We start from the raw sequence: 17,704 nt of genomic DNA on the forward strand, positions 1-17,704 counted from the left end.
TATTTTGCCATGTCAGTTGAGCCTTTTTCTTCTCTTGAAACTAAGATTTTTCATAAAAATCTTTCCTTAAAAAAAAGAAGCCTCTAAATTGAAGGCCTTTTAAAGGAAACATTAATATCCCATGACGATTACCTGACATTTTTAACTGGCTTATAACTAACTATCAGCTAGTTCCCGGTAGTTGGCATCTTAACCCCCTGAGCTTTTACAGCACAGCTTCTGACGTTGCTCATTAACTTGGGTTTTCCTTCTGTCGTCTTCAGCCTTCGCCAGCACAGGCTTCGACCGCCACACTTCGCCCGTGTTCAGCCCCGCAAACCCCGACAGCTCCGTAGAGGACTGCTTGGCTCACCTCGGGGAGAAGGCTTCGCAGGAGCTGAGGGCGCCTCTGCTCGGGGCCTTGCAGACGCTCCTCAGCCGGTGAGTCCCCACGGCCTCTGCGCTCTTAAGCCTCCGTTTTAGGTGAACAGTGTCACTTCTTTTCTCACTTACTTGTCTTCACTTTTTCTTTTTTCTTTTTTTTTTTTTTTTCGGTACGCGGGACTCTCACCGTTCTGGCGTCTCCCGTTGCGGAGCACAGGCTCCGGACGCGCAGGCCCAGCGGCCACAGCTCACGGGCCCAGCCGCTCCGCGGCACGCGGGACCTCCCCGGACCGGGGCACAAACCCGTATCCCCTGCATCGGCAGGCGGACTCTCAACCACTGCGCCACCAGGGAAGCCCCTACTTTTTCTTTTTTTGCTTTCCCAAATCATCTCTGTTTGCGTTTTGAGCAGTGATTTAATTGTTCCAGCATGAATTTGACCATTTGTATTTACTTGTTGGGCTGTCAGGTTTCAACAAATGCTTTCACCGGTTGTAAACACAAGCTATTTCGCTTGTGCTGACCACTTTTTACCAGCACTCCCTCGTGACCAGCGTAAGTGGAATGACTGGGGTTTTATTCATTGTACTGTGGGATTGACATTGTGTCCATATTTGGGGTGTCCCGGATGTTGCTACACTTTCGGGTTGCACACCTACCTGTGGAACTGATGCCACATTCCTACTGTGGAAACTTCTTTCCTAGCTGTCGTGCTGGCTATTAAAGCCAAAGGCAAGAAGCTCATCATGAAAGTATATTAAGTAGAACCAAGTCATTTATTGTAAACCTTAAAAATTTTTTTCCCTTAATTCTTTTATGAGAATCATTAACAGATTGGTGTGAATTTAAAAAAATGTTTTTTAATGAAGATTGACGACTAACACAAGGTGAAGACTGTTCCTTCACTCAAGAGGCCAACATTCAGATGCCAGATTACTGTTGTAGTAAAGTAATCCCTTACTTCCACAAAGGCAAAGCTTATACGTTACCATTTGTTAGGAGAAAGCAGTTTGGGTCTAAGGATGATTCAGTTTGTTTCCGCATATTTTGGTGACATGAGCAAATGTAAAAATCCCAGCTATACATAAGAAACAGTGAAATGAAAATCATATTTGGATTTTCTTAACTTTATACATAGAAAGTTTAAAAATAAATGTGGAGAGAAGATTCTGGGTGTGGGGAAGTAAAACTGAGACAGGAAATCTGGAGGCACAGCGGTGGCTTTCAGAGTGCTGTGAGGAGGTGAGGCCCGCTCCACTCTGCTAAGCCAGAGCAGCCATACTTGCATGGAGTTTGTATATTTAGCTTTCATCTTAGATTTGAAGGAGCCTACGCTTTGGCCAATACAAACATAAAGAACTTGTAAAAGCAGTTGGGACTGGGAGTAAAGTAACTGAGAAGCATAAGGCAAAAAGTGGTCTCCAGCTTTGATGCAGACTATTTGTGTCAAGTCATTTCCCTCTGTCCTAGCTTCTCTGTTCATTTCCGCTTTACTGGGATATTACGAGCTCTCCAAAGAACAGCATTATAGTTTTATATATGTACAATGTATGTGAAGAACAGTATGATAGTATATGTATTTGGAGTCCTTTTCATGATATACAGGACAAATTGATCTTTTCACTGCAAAGTAAATTGTATTTTAAAAAATACAGTCTTAGATGAATATTTGTTTTGTCTTCCCCCAAAACTTAACAACTTCAAAAAGTTATTAATATCCTGAAAATAACTGATGATGAACTAGAAGTATTATACAGGTTGATGGCAGTATTTTTAAGGTGGAAAATACTACTTATTCCCCCAAACAGTTTTGTTAAAGTAGGGAAACTAATCCTGAACTCTTCATACAGCCAAGCACCAGCAATCTGAAAAGTTTTTCCCCTGGAATTCCCTGGCAGTCCAGTGGTTAGGACTTCACCAGATTTTCACTGCCGAGGGCACAGGTTCGATCCCTGGTCGGGGGATCTAAGATTCTGTGAGCTGCACAGTGCAGCCAAAAAAAAAAAAGAAAAGAAAAGTTTTTCCCCTCCCCTTTCTTCTTTGCTGAATTCAAGTAACTCATTAGGTAGGGCTGATTTTTTAACTACTTATTTTTCTACGTTTAAGATTTCCTTTGAGGGCTTCCCTGGTGGCGCAGTGGTTGAGAGTCCGCCTGCCGATGCAGGGGACGCGGGTTCGTGCCCTGGTCTGGGAAGATCCCACATGCCGCAGAGCGGCTGGGCCCGTGAGCCATGGCCACTGAGCCTGCGCGTCCGGAGCCTGTGCTCCGCAACGGGAGAGGCCACAGCAGTGAGAGGCCCGCGTACCGCAAAAAAAAAAAAAGATTTCCTTTGAGTGTTTTAATCTGCTGGATCTTTTATGTGCATATATGTGTGTACGTATAATGTTTCAAATCATGTTTCATTCTGAAGGATGCTAAAGTACTTTAGCCTGATAGACTCCGCGTAAGGCCTGGCGTGGTGCACAGCGCAGCAGGCAGTTCAGGAAAGGCCATGAAGGGACTGATGCACGCAAGCAGAGCTGCAGGGAGCAACAGGCAGGTTAGACGGTGGCGTGTCTGCTTCAGGCCTGTGTTACAACCACCTAGTGTGTCGCCCGGGCCTTCAAACAGTTCTACGCTTACTTTAATGGCAGTGCGATAGCAGGAAGGTCGCACATAACATCTTATTAAGACGGTCATCCCTCATATCTTAACTCCTTCAATGTCACTATGCTGTTACGTTATATTGACTTACAGAAAAGAACTATACCTGTGTCATCAGAACTGTTTCCTGAAACATCTAGAGCCACACGCTGTCCAGCAGATAAAATGCAGGTCACATGTATGTAATTAAAAATTTTCTAGCAGCCACGTAAAGATATTAAATACAGATTTTAAATATATTTTATTTAACTCAACGTGTTAAAAATATTATAGTTGGAACATGTATTTATTATAAAAATTATTGGTGAGATGTCGTAGGTTCTTTATTTTTAGCGAGTCTCTGCAGTCTGGTGTGTTCCTCAATAATAATGAGGATTATTGGACCTCATTACCCTGGTCCAGATGCTCCTTGGCTACATGGGGCATCAGTGTGTCATGGCCCATTTCAAAATCCTAGGAGCAGCGGCGTGTCCCTTGGAGCCAGCACTAACTGGGTGTGAATTCCTATTCCTCTGTTGCTGCTTGCAGCCCTGTGGATTTGGGACAGTCTCTTAGCTTTTCTGAGCTTCAGTTTCCTAGTGTGCAATAGAATATAAAACACAAATGTATAAAAATATAAAACCTAGCAATAGGCTACCAGTAAGTGTACCTGTTATCAATCTTAAATATTCATGGGCTGAAGAGATCACAGACCCGGGGTGGTCAGAGCAGAAAATGCCTTTGGAATGGATTTTAAAATCCTATAAAAGCAAGACGCCTCTCCTTTTTTTTACATATATGTTAATTCTTTGACAACAAAAGGCGGTGGGGGGAGGGGGGAGGTCAATCTTTACTAATCTGTTGTCCGAGAGCCTTGGTGCCTTCATGTGTAAGTTGCTACGGAGTGTCTTTGTCGTTGGTGTTAATTTGCACGTGGGCCCACGCTGAGAATGCAGCACTCACGCCCATCCCCTCAGTAAAAGTGTCTGTGTGACAGGAATAATCAGAAGGAGAGCCTCGCCCCAGGGTTGGGTGTCACAAGACTCCAGGTTAAAAATAGAGCTCATTTATTGACCTTGTTTATTCCAACTTATGTCCCCAGTTTGAAAAGTCTTCCAGTGACAGTGTCTCTTTAATTTTTAAATATTTTACATTTTTTGCCTTTAACAAGTTAAGTTAAAAAAGTTTAACTTGTTCTTTCAATTTTATTAATGAGGTAATTTTTGTTATTTGTTATTACTTGATTCTGTATTAATAACCCAAGTGTTTATATTTATCTCCAACATAGAAGCCTTGTTGGATAAGTTTCAAGCAATTGTAAAAAATTTGTTATTTTATATTTTTCTCTTTTTATGTTGTAAACTGCTTTCCCAAGCTGGTAGCATAAATCTCAGCCTGTAGATAATGCTTAAAGAAAAACGCATACCAAATGTTACAAGCCATGTCTCACAGAAAACTATATGTCGACAAATCTGTGTTACTTTAGCAAAAAGTTCAACAGCAAAGTAGTGACTGTATGTTTATTTATCTGGAAATTTAGAATTTTCCTTCTTTGTGACACAGACTTTTAAAAAAATCTCTACAGGCCATTGACATATCAGGCATATCGGGAATGTACAGTGGAGACCACAGTTCATGCCAGCGGCTGGAATAAGGTATAAACCAAGTTATCGTTTCTCTTACAAGATTTTAGTGTGTTAGTGATAAAGTACAGGAGGGACTGATAGCATCGTACAAGAGAAAACTGTTAGAGCTTGTTGTTTAATGCATAAATCCAGCTGTGTTATGCAGTGTTTCTGATTAAGGCTGGCGCAGAACCACATGTTCCATAGTTGTGCCATCTGCCTTCCCATCTGTCCTGAATTTCCCATGATCTCTTCATTTCTCTGCCTTAGATGTGACATTTCTCTCCAGGTGGTCATTTGTTCACAGGTGAGTATGTTTTGGGGACACAGCTTCTTGTGGTTCTTACAGGGGTACCATCTGAGCATTACAGCCATCCCTCAGAGATGGCAGAATGAATTTTATTAACTTTCGTTTTGTTGTTTAGTTAGCTAGTCAGTTAGGTCAGGTGATTAATCAGGAAAAAAAAAAGTTAAAGTACTTGCTTAAGACCCCTTGATTAATCAGGTGATAATCAGGGGGAAAAAAAGTTAAAGTACTTGCTTAAGACCCCTTGATTAATCAGGTGATAATCAGGGGGGAAAAAAGTTAAAGTACTTGCTTAAGACCCCTTGACTCGTACATTTTGGAACCAGCACTGGAGCTGAGATCTTTTGATTCCAGCCTCAGTGTTCTTGCACTGAACCGTGCTGCTGATCCATTGTCTCAGGCTGTATTACCCCCACTTGTCACCTTGCCGGGGCGAGTCTCAGGGGATGCGGTATGGGGTGGTCCAGCTCACTGAGGAGGAAGTCTGGCCCTTAGTGATGTGGTGCTAGGGATGAGAAAGTGCAGTACAGTTATTTTTACAAATAGCCACCTCTACTCAGAATTGTCACTACTGTGAGCCAGACCGTGACCTTAGGTACCTAATAGATGTATATTATTTTTACTCACCTTAATACAGGCTTTGGAGGCATTAGAGCATAATCATTAGCATCCTAGGCCTGTAATCGGACTTGTTTCAGTATCAGCTTTGCCACTGACTAGATGCATATCTTTGGACAGGTAAATTAAGCACTGGAAGTCTTAATTTTCACATATGTGAAGTGGAGATGATACTACTAACTTCAGAAGTTTTATTAGAACTCAGTGACATAATGTGTGGTTCGGTGCTGATTTTAGTGCAGTGTCTGGACCCATAGTAAGCACTCTGTAAGCAGGGGCTATTATGTTAGATTTAACACATGGAACCTTGTTACCAAATAGTCACTATTATGGAGTTTTAGTATGTTACTTAGCTGTAAAAAAATTTGTTAAAATATCTGACTGTTTCATTCGCTTTCGTGGAATAAAACAAACAAACCTCTCGTTTTATAAATAACAATGAGCTTGGCTATGATATATTTCTTAGTATATCAAACAACAAATATTTAGATACCTAATATGACTCGCCTTCTCCCCCTATTTTATGTTCTTTTCCTGTCACCCTTGTCTAGGACTGTCACAATCAACTCTCGTATGTCTCCCGGCCTTCCCCCCCCCCCCCCCGCCCCCCATCCTATGCTTATCCTAAAAAATTGGCGTAAACCCCAGTCTTTACTCTCCCTCTTCACCCATCCTTTTTTCCCATTCCCTGCTTCATTTCAGTCCCTCATCTTGCCAAGGTTGTGGCTTGAATACCTCATGTAAATGAAGCATGCCAATTAGAATATGACTTGCTCTGATGAATCCAGTATTACTCTCCTAAGTCCTTCAGGGCTAAAAAGAACCTGGCTTATTATGATAGGAAACTGAAATGCCTCTTTCCACCCCAGTCAAAATCAGATTGGCTTATTTAAGCAATTAGCCCATATTTTGCATTTTATGTTTTGCATGAATGTTTGCAAAATTCTGGTATAGCATCATTATATGAATATGGCTATCTGGTAGGTACATAAGACTCAAATAAAAAAAAGTCCACAAGCATGTCAAGTTTCCAAACTGAATGTCAGTTCATCTGTATAGGGATTTTAAAAGCATCTTGGTATAATGCTCTTTAAATAGATCAAAAGAAGTGGAGGAATAAAGCTGTCACAAACCCATATTAATAGAATGATTTTTTTAAAGTACATGTATAAATGTAGGCTGTATAGTATGTATATGCCAAGAAAAATAATTGGAATGTGTGCCAAAGCATTAAATAATCCACAGTAGTTATCTCAGAATTGTAGGTTGTTCTTTAATTTTTCCTCATGGGAATTGGTTTTCCTATGAACTTAACTGCTTATAGAAAAAGAGGAGAATGGCCATTAAAGGGAAAGGCTAGAGTGTTAGGGCACAGTGCTCACATGTAATAAACAGACTTTAGAGAGGAGTGAACTGTTTGCCTTGGTTAAGTTTTACTGGCATATTCCATCACTCATCTTTTAAAACCTTTCATTATTAAAATGTCAGGCGTGCGCAAAGCGGAGCGAATAATGTAACAAACCCGTGTCCGTCCCTCAGCCTCGGCGGCTTTCAGCATGTGTCTGGTCTTGTTTCATCTGTTCCCCACACTGTACCCCTAGATTACCTTGAAGCACACCTCATAAATACATTAGTATGTATTTCCAGGGATAATTATATCCCTTTTTTAACAACTGAGAATACCATGATTACCTCAGGTATTAACAGTCATTCTAATATCAGCATATAGTCTGTTTATTCAGTATTCAGATTTTCCCAGTTGTTTCACAAAGGTCTTTTCCTAAGCTGATGTGTTTGAATCGAGATCCAGGCAAGGCTCATGCATTGTATTTGGTTGATATGTCTCGTCTTTAAAGATTTTTTGAAATACAATTCATATACCATAAAATTTACCCTTCTGAAATATACAGTTTAATGTGTTTTAGTACAATCACAGAGTTGTGCAGCCATCTCCACTGTCTAATTCCAGAACATTTTTATCTTCCCTGAAAGAAACCCCATACCTTAGAGTAGTCACTCCCCATTTCCTATTCCTTCCAGCCCCTGGCCATATGGCTTGACTCTGTCTATGAATTTGCTTGTTCCGGGCATTTCATGTACATATGATCACATAATATGTGACCTAAGTCTCTTAATTTGCAGACTTACTCTTCCTCTTGGGTTTTTTTTTTTTCCTCTCTAATTACTTACAGATTATTTGTTCTGTTAAATTTTCTACCTCCTGGATTTTATTGACTGAATCACTGAGATGCCAGCTAACATGCACAGCTGACCCTTGAACGATGCGGGGGTTAGGGGCACCGACCCTCCCTCCAGCTGCAAATGTTCATATAACTTAAAGTTGGCCCTCCTGTCCTCATACATGCATCCCTCCATACCTGCAGTTCTGCATCTGCGGATTCACCAAACTGCGGATGGGGTAGTACTGTAGTATTTACTGTTGGGAAAACTCAGTGTATCACATACAGTTAGCCCTCAGTATCCGTGGTTCCTCCAGTTCAGGCCCATGCTGTTCAAGGGCCGACTGTATCTCCTTTCCATTGGTAGGTTGCTCTAGAGGCCTGATCATATTCAGGTTTAATCTTTGTGGCAAGACCGTGTCAGTGGTGGTAGTCTCTATTTCCTGTGGCATCACACGGAGTGACACATAATGTCTCGTCTCTTAAATTTTATTTTGAAGCAGGTATTTCAAAGGCATTCAAACCTAATCAGTGGATTAGGTTTAGATATCAGGTGTACACATGATAATAAAATGCGGAATTGATGGAGAAGATCCAGGAAAGGATAACTTAAACGATAAAAACAGTGGAGGAATTGCTATGTGAAGAACGGACTAAATTAGTAGATTTCAGCGTAAAAAGTATAGTGAATGAGAGGGAATGTGGTTAAGGACTAAAGACAGTAGTGAAAGAGGATTACAGATTTATCTCTAGATTATTACATAGTAAAACGGGGGCAACTACATTTGATACATGAAAGAGGTAAATTTGGAACAAATAAGAGTATTATTTTTATATAGCAAGTATGAAATATTTGCAACTCATTTTTTTAAGAGGTAATAGAGCTTAAACATGAATAACTTTAAAATATGCATGTTCGTAGATTATTATGGGAAATGAGAATGTTTTGAGGTATGGAACATCCCAGGCCTTTGGAGCTGGTGTGATGTGAGTCTGTAGGGCTGGTTCACAAGCTCCTCTCCTGCTCCAGCTGAGACAGAATACTAGGCTGGATGAACAGCCGTGTTCATTTCTGTTTTCAAAAGTGTTACAGGTTTCTGATTGTAGAAAAAGCCTAACACAGTCTTCTTTATAGCTCTATACCCCTCCATTGGTGCTAAGTAGGGGTTTTTACTGCATTTTGGGCTGGAGTTCTTTTAGAATATCAAAAAGTGAAGATGTGTGTTTTTCGCATTTTTCTTTCAGACTTTGATAGAGATTCCTTCAGGGCTGCTTTTACTTAAAAAAAAAAACAACCAAAGAATATTAGTAAGGATATAAACTCATTGTCTTTTCTGTTTGTCCTCTTCTGCAGAAATGTGTTGTAATCCCTCAGCTATGACTTTGGCGGGTCAGTGACAGGAAATTGGAATTGGTTTCATTTCCTTTCACGTCCTTCCCAGTTGTGTGGAGACCTCTTGATGATTTAGACAGAAGAGACTGCCTGCAGACAGTTAATTGAAAGTACTTAGTTCTTTTCAGTATGCAGGGGTTTTTTGGGAAGGAAAGGGACTCCAGTTAGGGACTAGGGACTCCGAAATAAATTTTTATGATTTTAAAATATTGAGCCATAAGGTTGTTAGGAGTGATAATAACACCTCTGGTTTTCGATGACTTGTATAAGATAGCTCATAATTTTGAAAGTTCTTGTTTTCAAATAGAATAAAAGGCCATGGTACAAAATGCGCAAAGTACAGAAGACATACACTTGAAAATACTTTCCCACCCTTGTCACCACTTACCTAGTTTTCCTCTTTTTAGGCTACCACTATCACCAGTTTCTTAGGTATTTTTCAAAAATACTATAGGGTTATACAAACGTGTGTGTAGATGTTTTGTTCTGTTAACAATAATGTTAATAATAATGGTACCATTATTGTACATACTCTCCTTTATCTTTTTTCACTGCAAGTAAATCTTGGTAATTGGGCAGTGGACGATCTTGTGCTTTTTAACAACTACTTGATATTTTACTGGATGACCAAAATTTGGTCTGTTGGGTTGTTTCCGGTCTTTTGCTATTATAAATAATGCTTCAGTGAATTTCCTGTATATATGTTGTTACGCATGCACGTGCGCATGCACACACACACACAGGCCCGGTTGTTTTCATATAATATTATTTCTACCACCCCGTGGTATAAAACATACATGCATTATTCTCAAAAATTCCAGTAGGGGTCACTATTTTATTTCCTTTATTATAATAAAAATGGAGTTCCATTATGATACACTGGAGTGTATTTTCTAGTAGTTGAACATATAAAATGAACGGTAAGAATTTCAGTTTGTTTTTTACTCTCTCATCTTTGCCTTAAAGGTTTTGGTGCCTCTGATTTTGCTACGGCAAATGCTCTTGGAGTTGACAAGACGTGGTCAAGAACCTTTGAGTGCATTGCTGCAGTTTGGTGTGACTTTCCTGGAGGACCATGCTGCCGAGTACATCATTCAGCAAGGTGGCTGGGTATGCACTTTCAAGCTTTTTTTGGTTTTTTTTTTTTAATCATCTTAAAAGAAAAATAAAATTAAGCCCCTCATGGTTGTTTTTAAAAGCATAGGTTAAATATCATTAACATTATTGTTCAGTGTTATTTAATATTGTGATTGGATGGTGATCAATGGAAAGACTATTCTTGCAGTTTAAGTTAAATTAAGATTTTACTCCTAAATTCATATGTGGTTTTTTTTAATATTTATTTATTTATTAGGTTGCGCTGGGTCTTAGTTGCAGCAGGTGGGCTCCTTAGTTGCAGCTCGCCAGCTCCTTAGTTGCGGCACATGGGCTCCTTAGTTGTGTCATGCGGGCTCCTTAGTTGTGGCATGTGAATTCTTAGTTGCAGCATGCATGTGGGATCTAGTTCCCTGACTAGTGACCGAACGTGGGCCCCCTGCATTGGGAGTGCAGAGTCTTCACCACTGTGCCACCAGGGAAGTCCCCATGTATGGTATTTTTAAGTGGTTATAATTATGAAACATTTCATACTAGCAAAAAGTGTATAAATAACTTCTATATACTTAGTATATAAAAGTATATAATAACATATACTGAGAAAAGATATATAATAAGTATATAATAACTTTTATATACTTACACTTTAGAGGTGAGGAATAATAAATGAACACCTATGTATTTACTCTTCCCAGTTGAAGAAAAGAACACAGTCAACACTTTTGAGTCTCCTTATATACCTCTCCTAGATATCCACATGTTCCTACCTACTTCACAAGGGCAACTTCTATTCTGAATTATAGTTTTAATATGTATATATCCCTAGACAGTATATTATTTTGTATGTTTGGAACTTTATGTAAATAGTATCATACGTATTCTTCTGTAACTTGCTGTTTTCATTCAGTGTTGTATTCTTTTTTTTGTGTGGTATGCGGGCCTCTCACTGTTGTGGCCTCTCCCGTTGCAGAGCACAGGCTCCGGATGCGCGTGGGCCATGGCTCACAGGCCCAGCCGCTCCGCGGCATGTGGGATCTTCCCGGACCGGGGCACGAACCCGTGTCCCCTGCATCGGCAGGCGGACTCCCAACCACTGCGCCACCAGGGAAGCCCCAGTGTTGTATTCTTAAGATTCACCTAGGTCATTATTTGTCAACTTTTTTTTCATTATCACCCCCCTAAGGTTCCTTTTTAGACATTTTTATCCTTATCATCTCCTTCCTCCCCACGTGAAATTTTAAAAGCACAGCTATAAGTCTGTTTAGGTGCTGGGGGCTTTTGGAGGGCGACAGGCCTTTGTAATACCTAAGATTGCTCACATCTCCCCAGACCAGTTTTAACCGTCGACTTCATCCCCTTTGAGAACACATGATCCAAGCTGATGTGTTGATGGGCGTTTGGTTTCCATGTGTAAATATGTCACAATTTATCTGTAGTTTATTTATCCACAGGCTTGCCAGTAGACATTCCTTCCTTTCTGCTGTTGGAAAGAGTCCCATCCATATGTGCAGGAGTTTCTCTGGGGATATACTTGGGAGTAGAATTGCTGGTTCCAAGAGTATAGACATGTTCTGATTTACAAGATGATGCCACAGCGTTTTCCACAGTGGTTTCCAGCTTGCCCTCTGTCAACAGCATATAAGACTTTTTCTTTTTAAATATGAGAACTTTTGTTGTTGTACCTCCTTCCCAACACTTAATATTGTCAGACTTATTAATTTTAAAAATTATTTATTAAAATAAGATTATTTAGGAATAATTTTAGATTTACAAGAAAGTTACAAAGATAAAGCATCCCCACATGCCCTTCACCCGGTTTCCCCTAGTGTTAACATCGTGCATAACTGTGGCTCCTTTGTCAAGGTGGCTTTTCCACATTGACTTTATATCCAGCAGATTTGTCCAGCTATCTTATTATTCTGATTATCTCTGGGCTCCTTTGGGTTTTCTACATAGAAAATCACACCATGTGTGAATAATGTCAATTTTTTTTTCTTGATGAGTCTATCTTTTTAAAAAAATGTATTGCACTAATCATCACCATATTAACAGAATTGGTATTAGAATCCATCCTTGTCTTTTCTGATGTTAATGTGAGTTAAATTTCCTTTAATCGTTCCACCATTTAGTTGTATCAGTCCCGATGAGTGAGGTTGGCCTGTACTTTTTCTTGTTTGGTTTCAGTTTTAAGGGTGTGCTGGCTTCATAAAAGAATTTAGAGTTGGGAAGAATGGTTCCTCCTTTTCTGTACTCTGGAACAGTTTGTATGAGACTCAGATCATCTGTGCCTTGCTTCCTATAACATTCCTTCAAAACCACCTGGTATTTTCTTTGAGGGAAGGTTTCTGTTTTTTCTTGTCAACTTTTGATAATCTTTCTAGGATGTTATCCGTAAATTTTCAGATTTGTTGGCATAGAGCTATTCATATTTTCTTTTTTTGGAGGAAGGTCCAGTGGATTTTAATTTTTTTAATTCTCTTACACTACTTACTTTTTAAAAAAGTTTTCTTTTGGAGAATTTTGTATATATATGAAAACAGACACGAGAGTATAATGAACCCCCATCACTTAGTTCTAGCAGTCATTAATTTACTGCCAGTCATGCTTTATTCACATCCTAGTCACTTCCACTCTTAATACAGTAGTATTTTGAAGCAAAATCCAGACATCCTATAATTTTATCTGTAAAGATTTCACTGTGTGTCTCTGAAAAATAAAGGTTCTTTTTTAATTTTAAATCACAATACCATTGTCACATCACAAAAAAATTAAAAATAATTTCTTCATATCATCAAATATCCTGTTAGCATTCAAATTTCCAAATGTCTCAAAAATATCCTGTCTTTAAGTCTATGCAATGTGTGGGTCTGTAGTTCCTTTTTTATTTTATTTTACTTTATTTTTCACTGTGTTGGGTCTTCATTGCTGTGTGTGGGCTTTCTCTAGTTGTGGCGAGCAGGGGCTACTCTTCGTTGCGGTGCATGTACTTCTTATTGCGGTAGCTTCTCTTGTTGCGGAGCACGGGCTCTAGGCACGCAGGTTTCAATAGTTGTGGCTTGCGGGTTCAGTAGTTGTGGCTTGCGGGCTCTAGAGCGTAGGCTAAGTAGTTGTGGTGCACGGGCTTAGTTGCTCCGCAGCATGTGGGATCTTCCTGGACCAGGGCTTGAACTCGTGTCCCCTGCATTGGCAGGTGGATGCTTAACCACTGCACCACCAGGGAAGTCCCGAGGCTTATTAATTTTATTTATTTTCTCAAAGAACCAGTTTTTGGTTTTGTTGATTTTCTCTATTGATTTCCTATTTTCAATTTCATTAATTTCTGCTCTATTTTTATTATTATCTTTTCTTCTGCTTACTTTGGATTTAATTTACTCTGCTTTTTCTAGTTTCCTAAGGTGGAGGCTTAGATGATTGATTTTTGATCTTTCTTCTTTTCTAATATATGCATTCAATGCTGTAACTTTCCACTTAAGCACTGCTTTCACTGTCTCACACAAATTTTAATAAGTTGTATTTTAATTTACTTCAAAAGATTTTTTATATTTTTCTTGAGATTTATTCTTCGACCCATGTTTTATTTAGAAATATATTGTTTAATCTCCAAGTACTTGAGGATTTTCTAGCTGTCTTTCTGTTATTGATTTCTAGTTGCATTCCATTGCGGTTTGAGAGCAGGCATAGTATAATTCTGTTCTTTTAAATTTGTTAAGGTATGTTTCATGTCCCAGAATTTGGTCTGGGTGAATATTCCACGTAAGCTTGGGAAGCAGGTGTGTCCGCTGTGGTTGGATGGAAGTAGTCTATAGGTGTCTATCGTACCCTGCTGGTTGTCTGCCTGCTGGAGCTGTCCATTTCTGGTGGAGGCTGTTGAAGTCTCCCGTTGTCTTGGTGGATTCATCTGTTTCTCTTGCAGCTCTTTGGTTAGGTGTGTACATATCAAAGACTATTACATCTTCTTGGAGGTTTAACCCCTCTATCATTATATAACACCCCTCTTCATCCCTGATAAGTTTCCTTGCTCTGAAATCTGCTCTGTGTGAAATTAATGTAGCTACTCCCTCTCCCTCCCTCCCTTCCTTCCTTTAACATGGAGTATTTGTATTTTAGACATGCAGGGAAAGCTATTTGAGAATCTACTAATTTAAAGCAAGCAGCTGTATACAGATAACAAAAGAAACAACATCTTGTTACAGCTCGGCACACAGCATCCAAAGCAAATAGGCATGAGACTGTGAATATTTGTGTAGCATTAAAACCAGGTGAGTAACATGCTGCAGGGCTGGGAGAGGGAAAATGGAAACGTGAAGACCAGTGTTTCCAGCGCTCTCAGTGTGTCATGCTAAATTTCTCATTTGATGACCCATCCGGGTGCTTCAGATGTGATGTGCGGTGAGAATGGCAAGGAGGGAGACAACCAATCTGCATACCTGCCTAACCTATTTTCACAGGTCTTCTTTCAGTGGTAAACCAGTTTGAGCATCTCTTGAATTTGTTGTTTAATGATAGCTTTCTTATCTCAGGCTTTAAACTCTCTGGATATAAACAGTGAAGTATTTGGTACTTTCCCCTTTATAATAAAATACGTTCCACGTTTCATTAACTATTTATTTATTTAGGCTGCACCGGCTCTTGCGGCATGTGGGATCTTGGTTGTGGCACACAGACTTTTTAGTTGTGGCATGCATACAGGATCTAGTTCCCCAACCAGGGATCGAGCCTGGGCCGCCTGCATTGGGAGCACAGAGTCTTACCCACTGGACCACCAGGGAGGTCCCCATGTTTCATTAAAAGTATACACAACAGGGGCTTCCCTGGTGGCGCTGTGGTTGAGAGTCCGCCTGCCGATGCAGGGGACACGGGTTCGTGCCCCGGTCTGGGAAGATCCCACATGCCGCGGAGCGGCTGGGCCCGTGAGCCATGGCCGCTGAGCCTGTGCGTCCGGAGCCTGTGCTCCGCAACGGGAGAGGCCACAACAGTGAGAGGCCCCGCGTACCGCAAAAAAAAAAAAAAAAAAAAAGTATACACAACAATGATCAAATTCAAGGTTTAAATACTTAGAAATATAAAACCATAGTTAACAAAGCATTAAGTATCTAAACGAAGACTTACTAGATTATAAAACAATAACTAGTAAAATATTGGTATTTAAACAATATTAGAATTTTAACTATATAAATAAACCTCATTAATACTTTGAGAAGGTGGCTTACTATTGAGCAGTAGGTATTGGGGAAAAGCCTTTTCTGACGTAGCTTTCTGATAGTTCAGGGGATTGTTTGGTATCGTTGTGTAGCATAAATTGATCCAGTAAACGTGGCATTACGAATTTCTTAAGAGCTGTGAGTGTTTTACCTTGGATATTATATAATAGTACAGACTTTACTTTCTTCTATTATTTCCAAATACACTTTTATGTGATACATTAGAACACATTAGCTCATATAGACTGTCGTATAATCAACTAAATATAGTTTTGTAGGGGTTTTTTCCCCAGCACTTTGAAGACCAAACCACACTATATTATGGGACTGAGGATTCGACCTAACATTTCAGCTATATTTTCTTTGGTAAACATTTTAACGATTGCTAGGTTTTCCTCTTACAGTATCAATCACAGATGGTTTATAAATGATATGTGTGTGTTTAATATGAAATACTACTCAAAACAGTCATAGGTCATATATTTTCAAGAAGAAATTAAACCAGTTGTGAGCAGGAAAAAGCTATATCAAGGTCATATATAGAACGAAAATAAAACAGAAAAGAGGAATAAGAACAGGGAAAAAAATTACAGTTGTAAAGGTGTTGGTTCTGAAATGTTCTTTTTTTTTTTTAAATTTTATTTATTTGGCTGCATTGGATCTTCGTTGCTGCGTGCGGGCTTTCTCTAGTTGTGGCGAGCAGGGGCTACTCTTCATTGCGGTGCGTGCGCTACTCATTGCGGTGGCTTCTCTTGTTGCAGAGCACGGGCTCTAGGCGCATGGGCTTCAGTAGTTGTGGCTCGCGGGCTCTAGAGCGCAGGCTCAGTAGTTGTGGCGCACGGGCTTAGCTGTTCTGCAGCACGTGGGATCTTCCCGGAGCAGGGCTCTAACCCGTGTCCCCTGCATTGGCAGGCAGATTCGTAACCAGTGCGCCACCAGGGAAGTCCCTGAAATGTTCTATTATTATTATACAAGATAATCAGTCACCAAGCTGAGGATATTTTCTTTCATCAGCATATCAGCTTTGTTGCTCTGTGGATTCCGCACACAGGATGAGTGGCCACTTGGTCCACGGGGACATTGAAGCACTCGTGACGTGGCCCCTGTACCAGATCAGCTTGCTCACTTGCTTTAGGGACACTTTTCTTGAATGTTTCGCCTCCCAAAAGAAACCCATCCAAAATACAGTAAGCCTTCTCAGAATTCAGGATGATATCAAGCTCAAGTGCACAGCCAAGGTCCTTGTCAGGTTTTTCCGGGTAGCAGTGGGTTGTTTCCAGGGCCCCCAGCCCCTGTCCTGACCCTCAGTGGCACAGCAGGCACGCAGATGAGCACGTCTTCCGTGAACATTCCTCTCCTTACCACTCAGGAAAGCTGCACCTTTTAGGTTTTGGTACTTAAATGGTTTGAACGGTTCTCTTGTCATCTTTTCCTTCTCTTTGTCTGATAGTGGGATGTACCGTTTCTGCAGTTGAAACTCCCCTGTGACGAAGAAGCAGTGTAAACTGCCTGGCGGCCGCGGGCAACAGCTCGAGAGGGCCCGGCTGGTGGCTGCTCCCACTTGCCTCTGACGAGTGTCTGCATGGTCAGTTTACTCTTAACGCGTCTGTGTCTTTACGTGAAGCGAGTTTCTTAGACACAGCAGACAGTCGGATCTTATTTTTTCATCCAGTCTGACAATGTCTTTCTTGTACTTGGTGTGTTTACACTATTGATGTTCAAAGTAATTATTATTATTATTTTTTAAATTATTTATTTTTATTTTTGGCTGCACGTGGGCTTTCTCTGGTTGTGGCGAGCGGGGTCTACTCTTCGCTGCAGTGCATGGGCCTCTCACTGCAGTGGCCTCTCTTTGTGCAGAGCACGGGCTCTACGTGTGCAGGCCCCAGCAGTCGTGGCACACGGGCTCAGTAGTTGTGGCCTGCGGTCTCCAGAGTGCAGGCTCAGCAGCTGTGGTGCGCAGGCTTAGCTGCTCCACAGCATGTGGGATCCTCCCAGACCAGGGCTCAAACCCGTGTCCCCTGCATAGGCAGGCGGACTCCCAGCCACTGCGCCACCAGGGAAGCCCCAAAGTAATTATTGATGTAATTAGATGAATATCTATCATATTTGTCATTGTTTTCTACTTGTTGCCCTTATTCTTTGTTCCAGTTTTTGTCCCCCACTCTTTTTCTGCCTTTTGTGGTTTTAATTGAGGATGTTGTGTGTTTCTATTTTCTCTCCTTTCTTGGCATGTCCATTACATTTCTCTTTTTACCTCTTTAAGTGGTTGCCCTACAGTTTGCCATATACGTTTACA

At 40.6% G+C, this 17,704-nt stretch overlaps 1 protein-coding gene across 8 annotated transcripts in view; it reads left to right on the top strand.

Moving 5' to 3' along the window:
- BCL2L13 (BCL2 like 13) overlaps positions 1 to 17,704 on the top strand; it is a 64,218-nt gene that overhangs the window by 36,927 nt on the left and 9,587 nt on the right. For 2 of the 8 annotated variants that reach the window (XR_004529083.2, XM_033867281.2), the window contains exons 4-6: positions 264 to 420; positions 4,572 to 4,641; positions 10,076 to 10,219. Coding sequence is in view for 5 of the 8 variants with exons in the window: in XM_033867281.2 (XP_033723172.1) it covers positions 264 to 420; positions 4,572 to 4,641; positions 10,076 to 10,219 (371 nt within the window). In the remaining 3 variants the exon portion in view is untranslated. Of the gene's footprint in view, positions 1 to 263; positions 421 to 3,100; positions 3,186 to 4,549; positions 4,642 to 4,881; positions 4,904 to 10,075; positions 10,220 to 16,855; positions 16,991 to 17,704 lie in introns of those variants that run through there. The other 6 variants (XR_004529082.2, XM_073789287.1, XM_033867282.2 and 3 more) reach the window with 6 other exon arrangements.

Source organism: Tursiops truncatus, chromosome 11 (genome assembly GCF_011762595.2).
Source record: "Tursiops truncatus isolate mTurTru1 chromosome 11, mTurTru1.mat.Y, whole genome shotgun sequence".
In the NCBI taxonomy this organism is placed as follows: Eukaryota; Metazoa; Chordata; class Mammalia; order Artiodactyla; family Delphinidae; genus Tursiops; species Tursiops truncatus.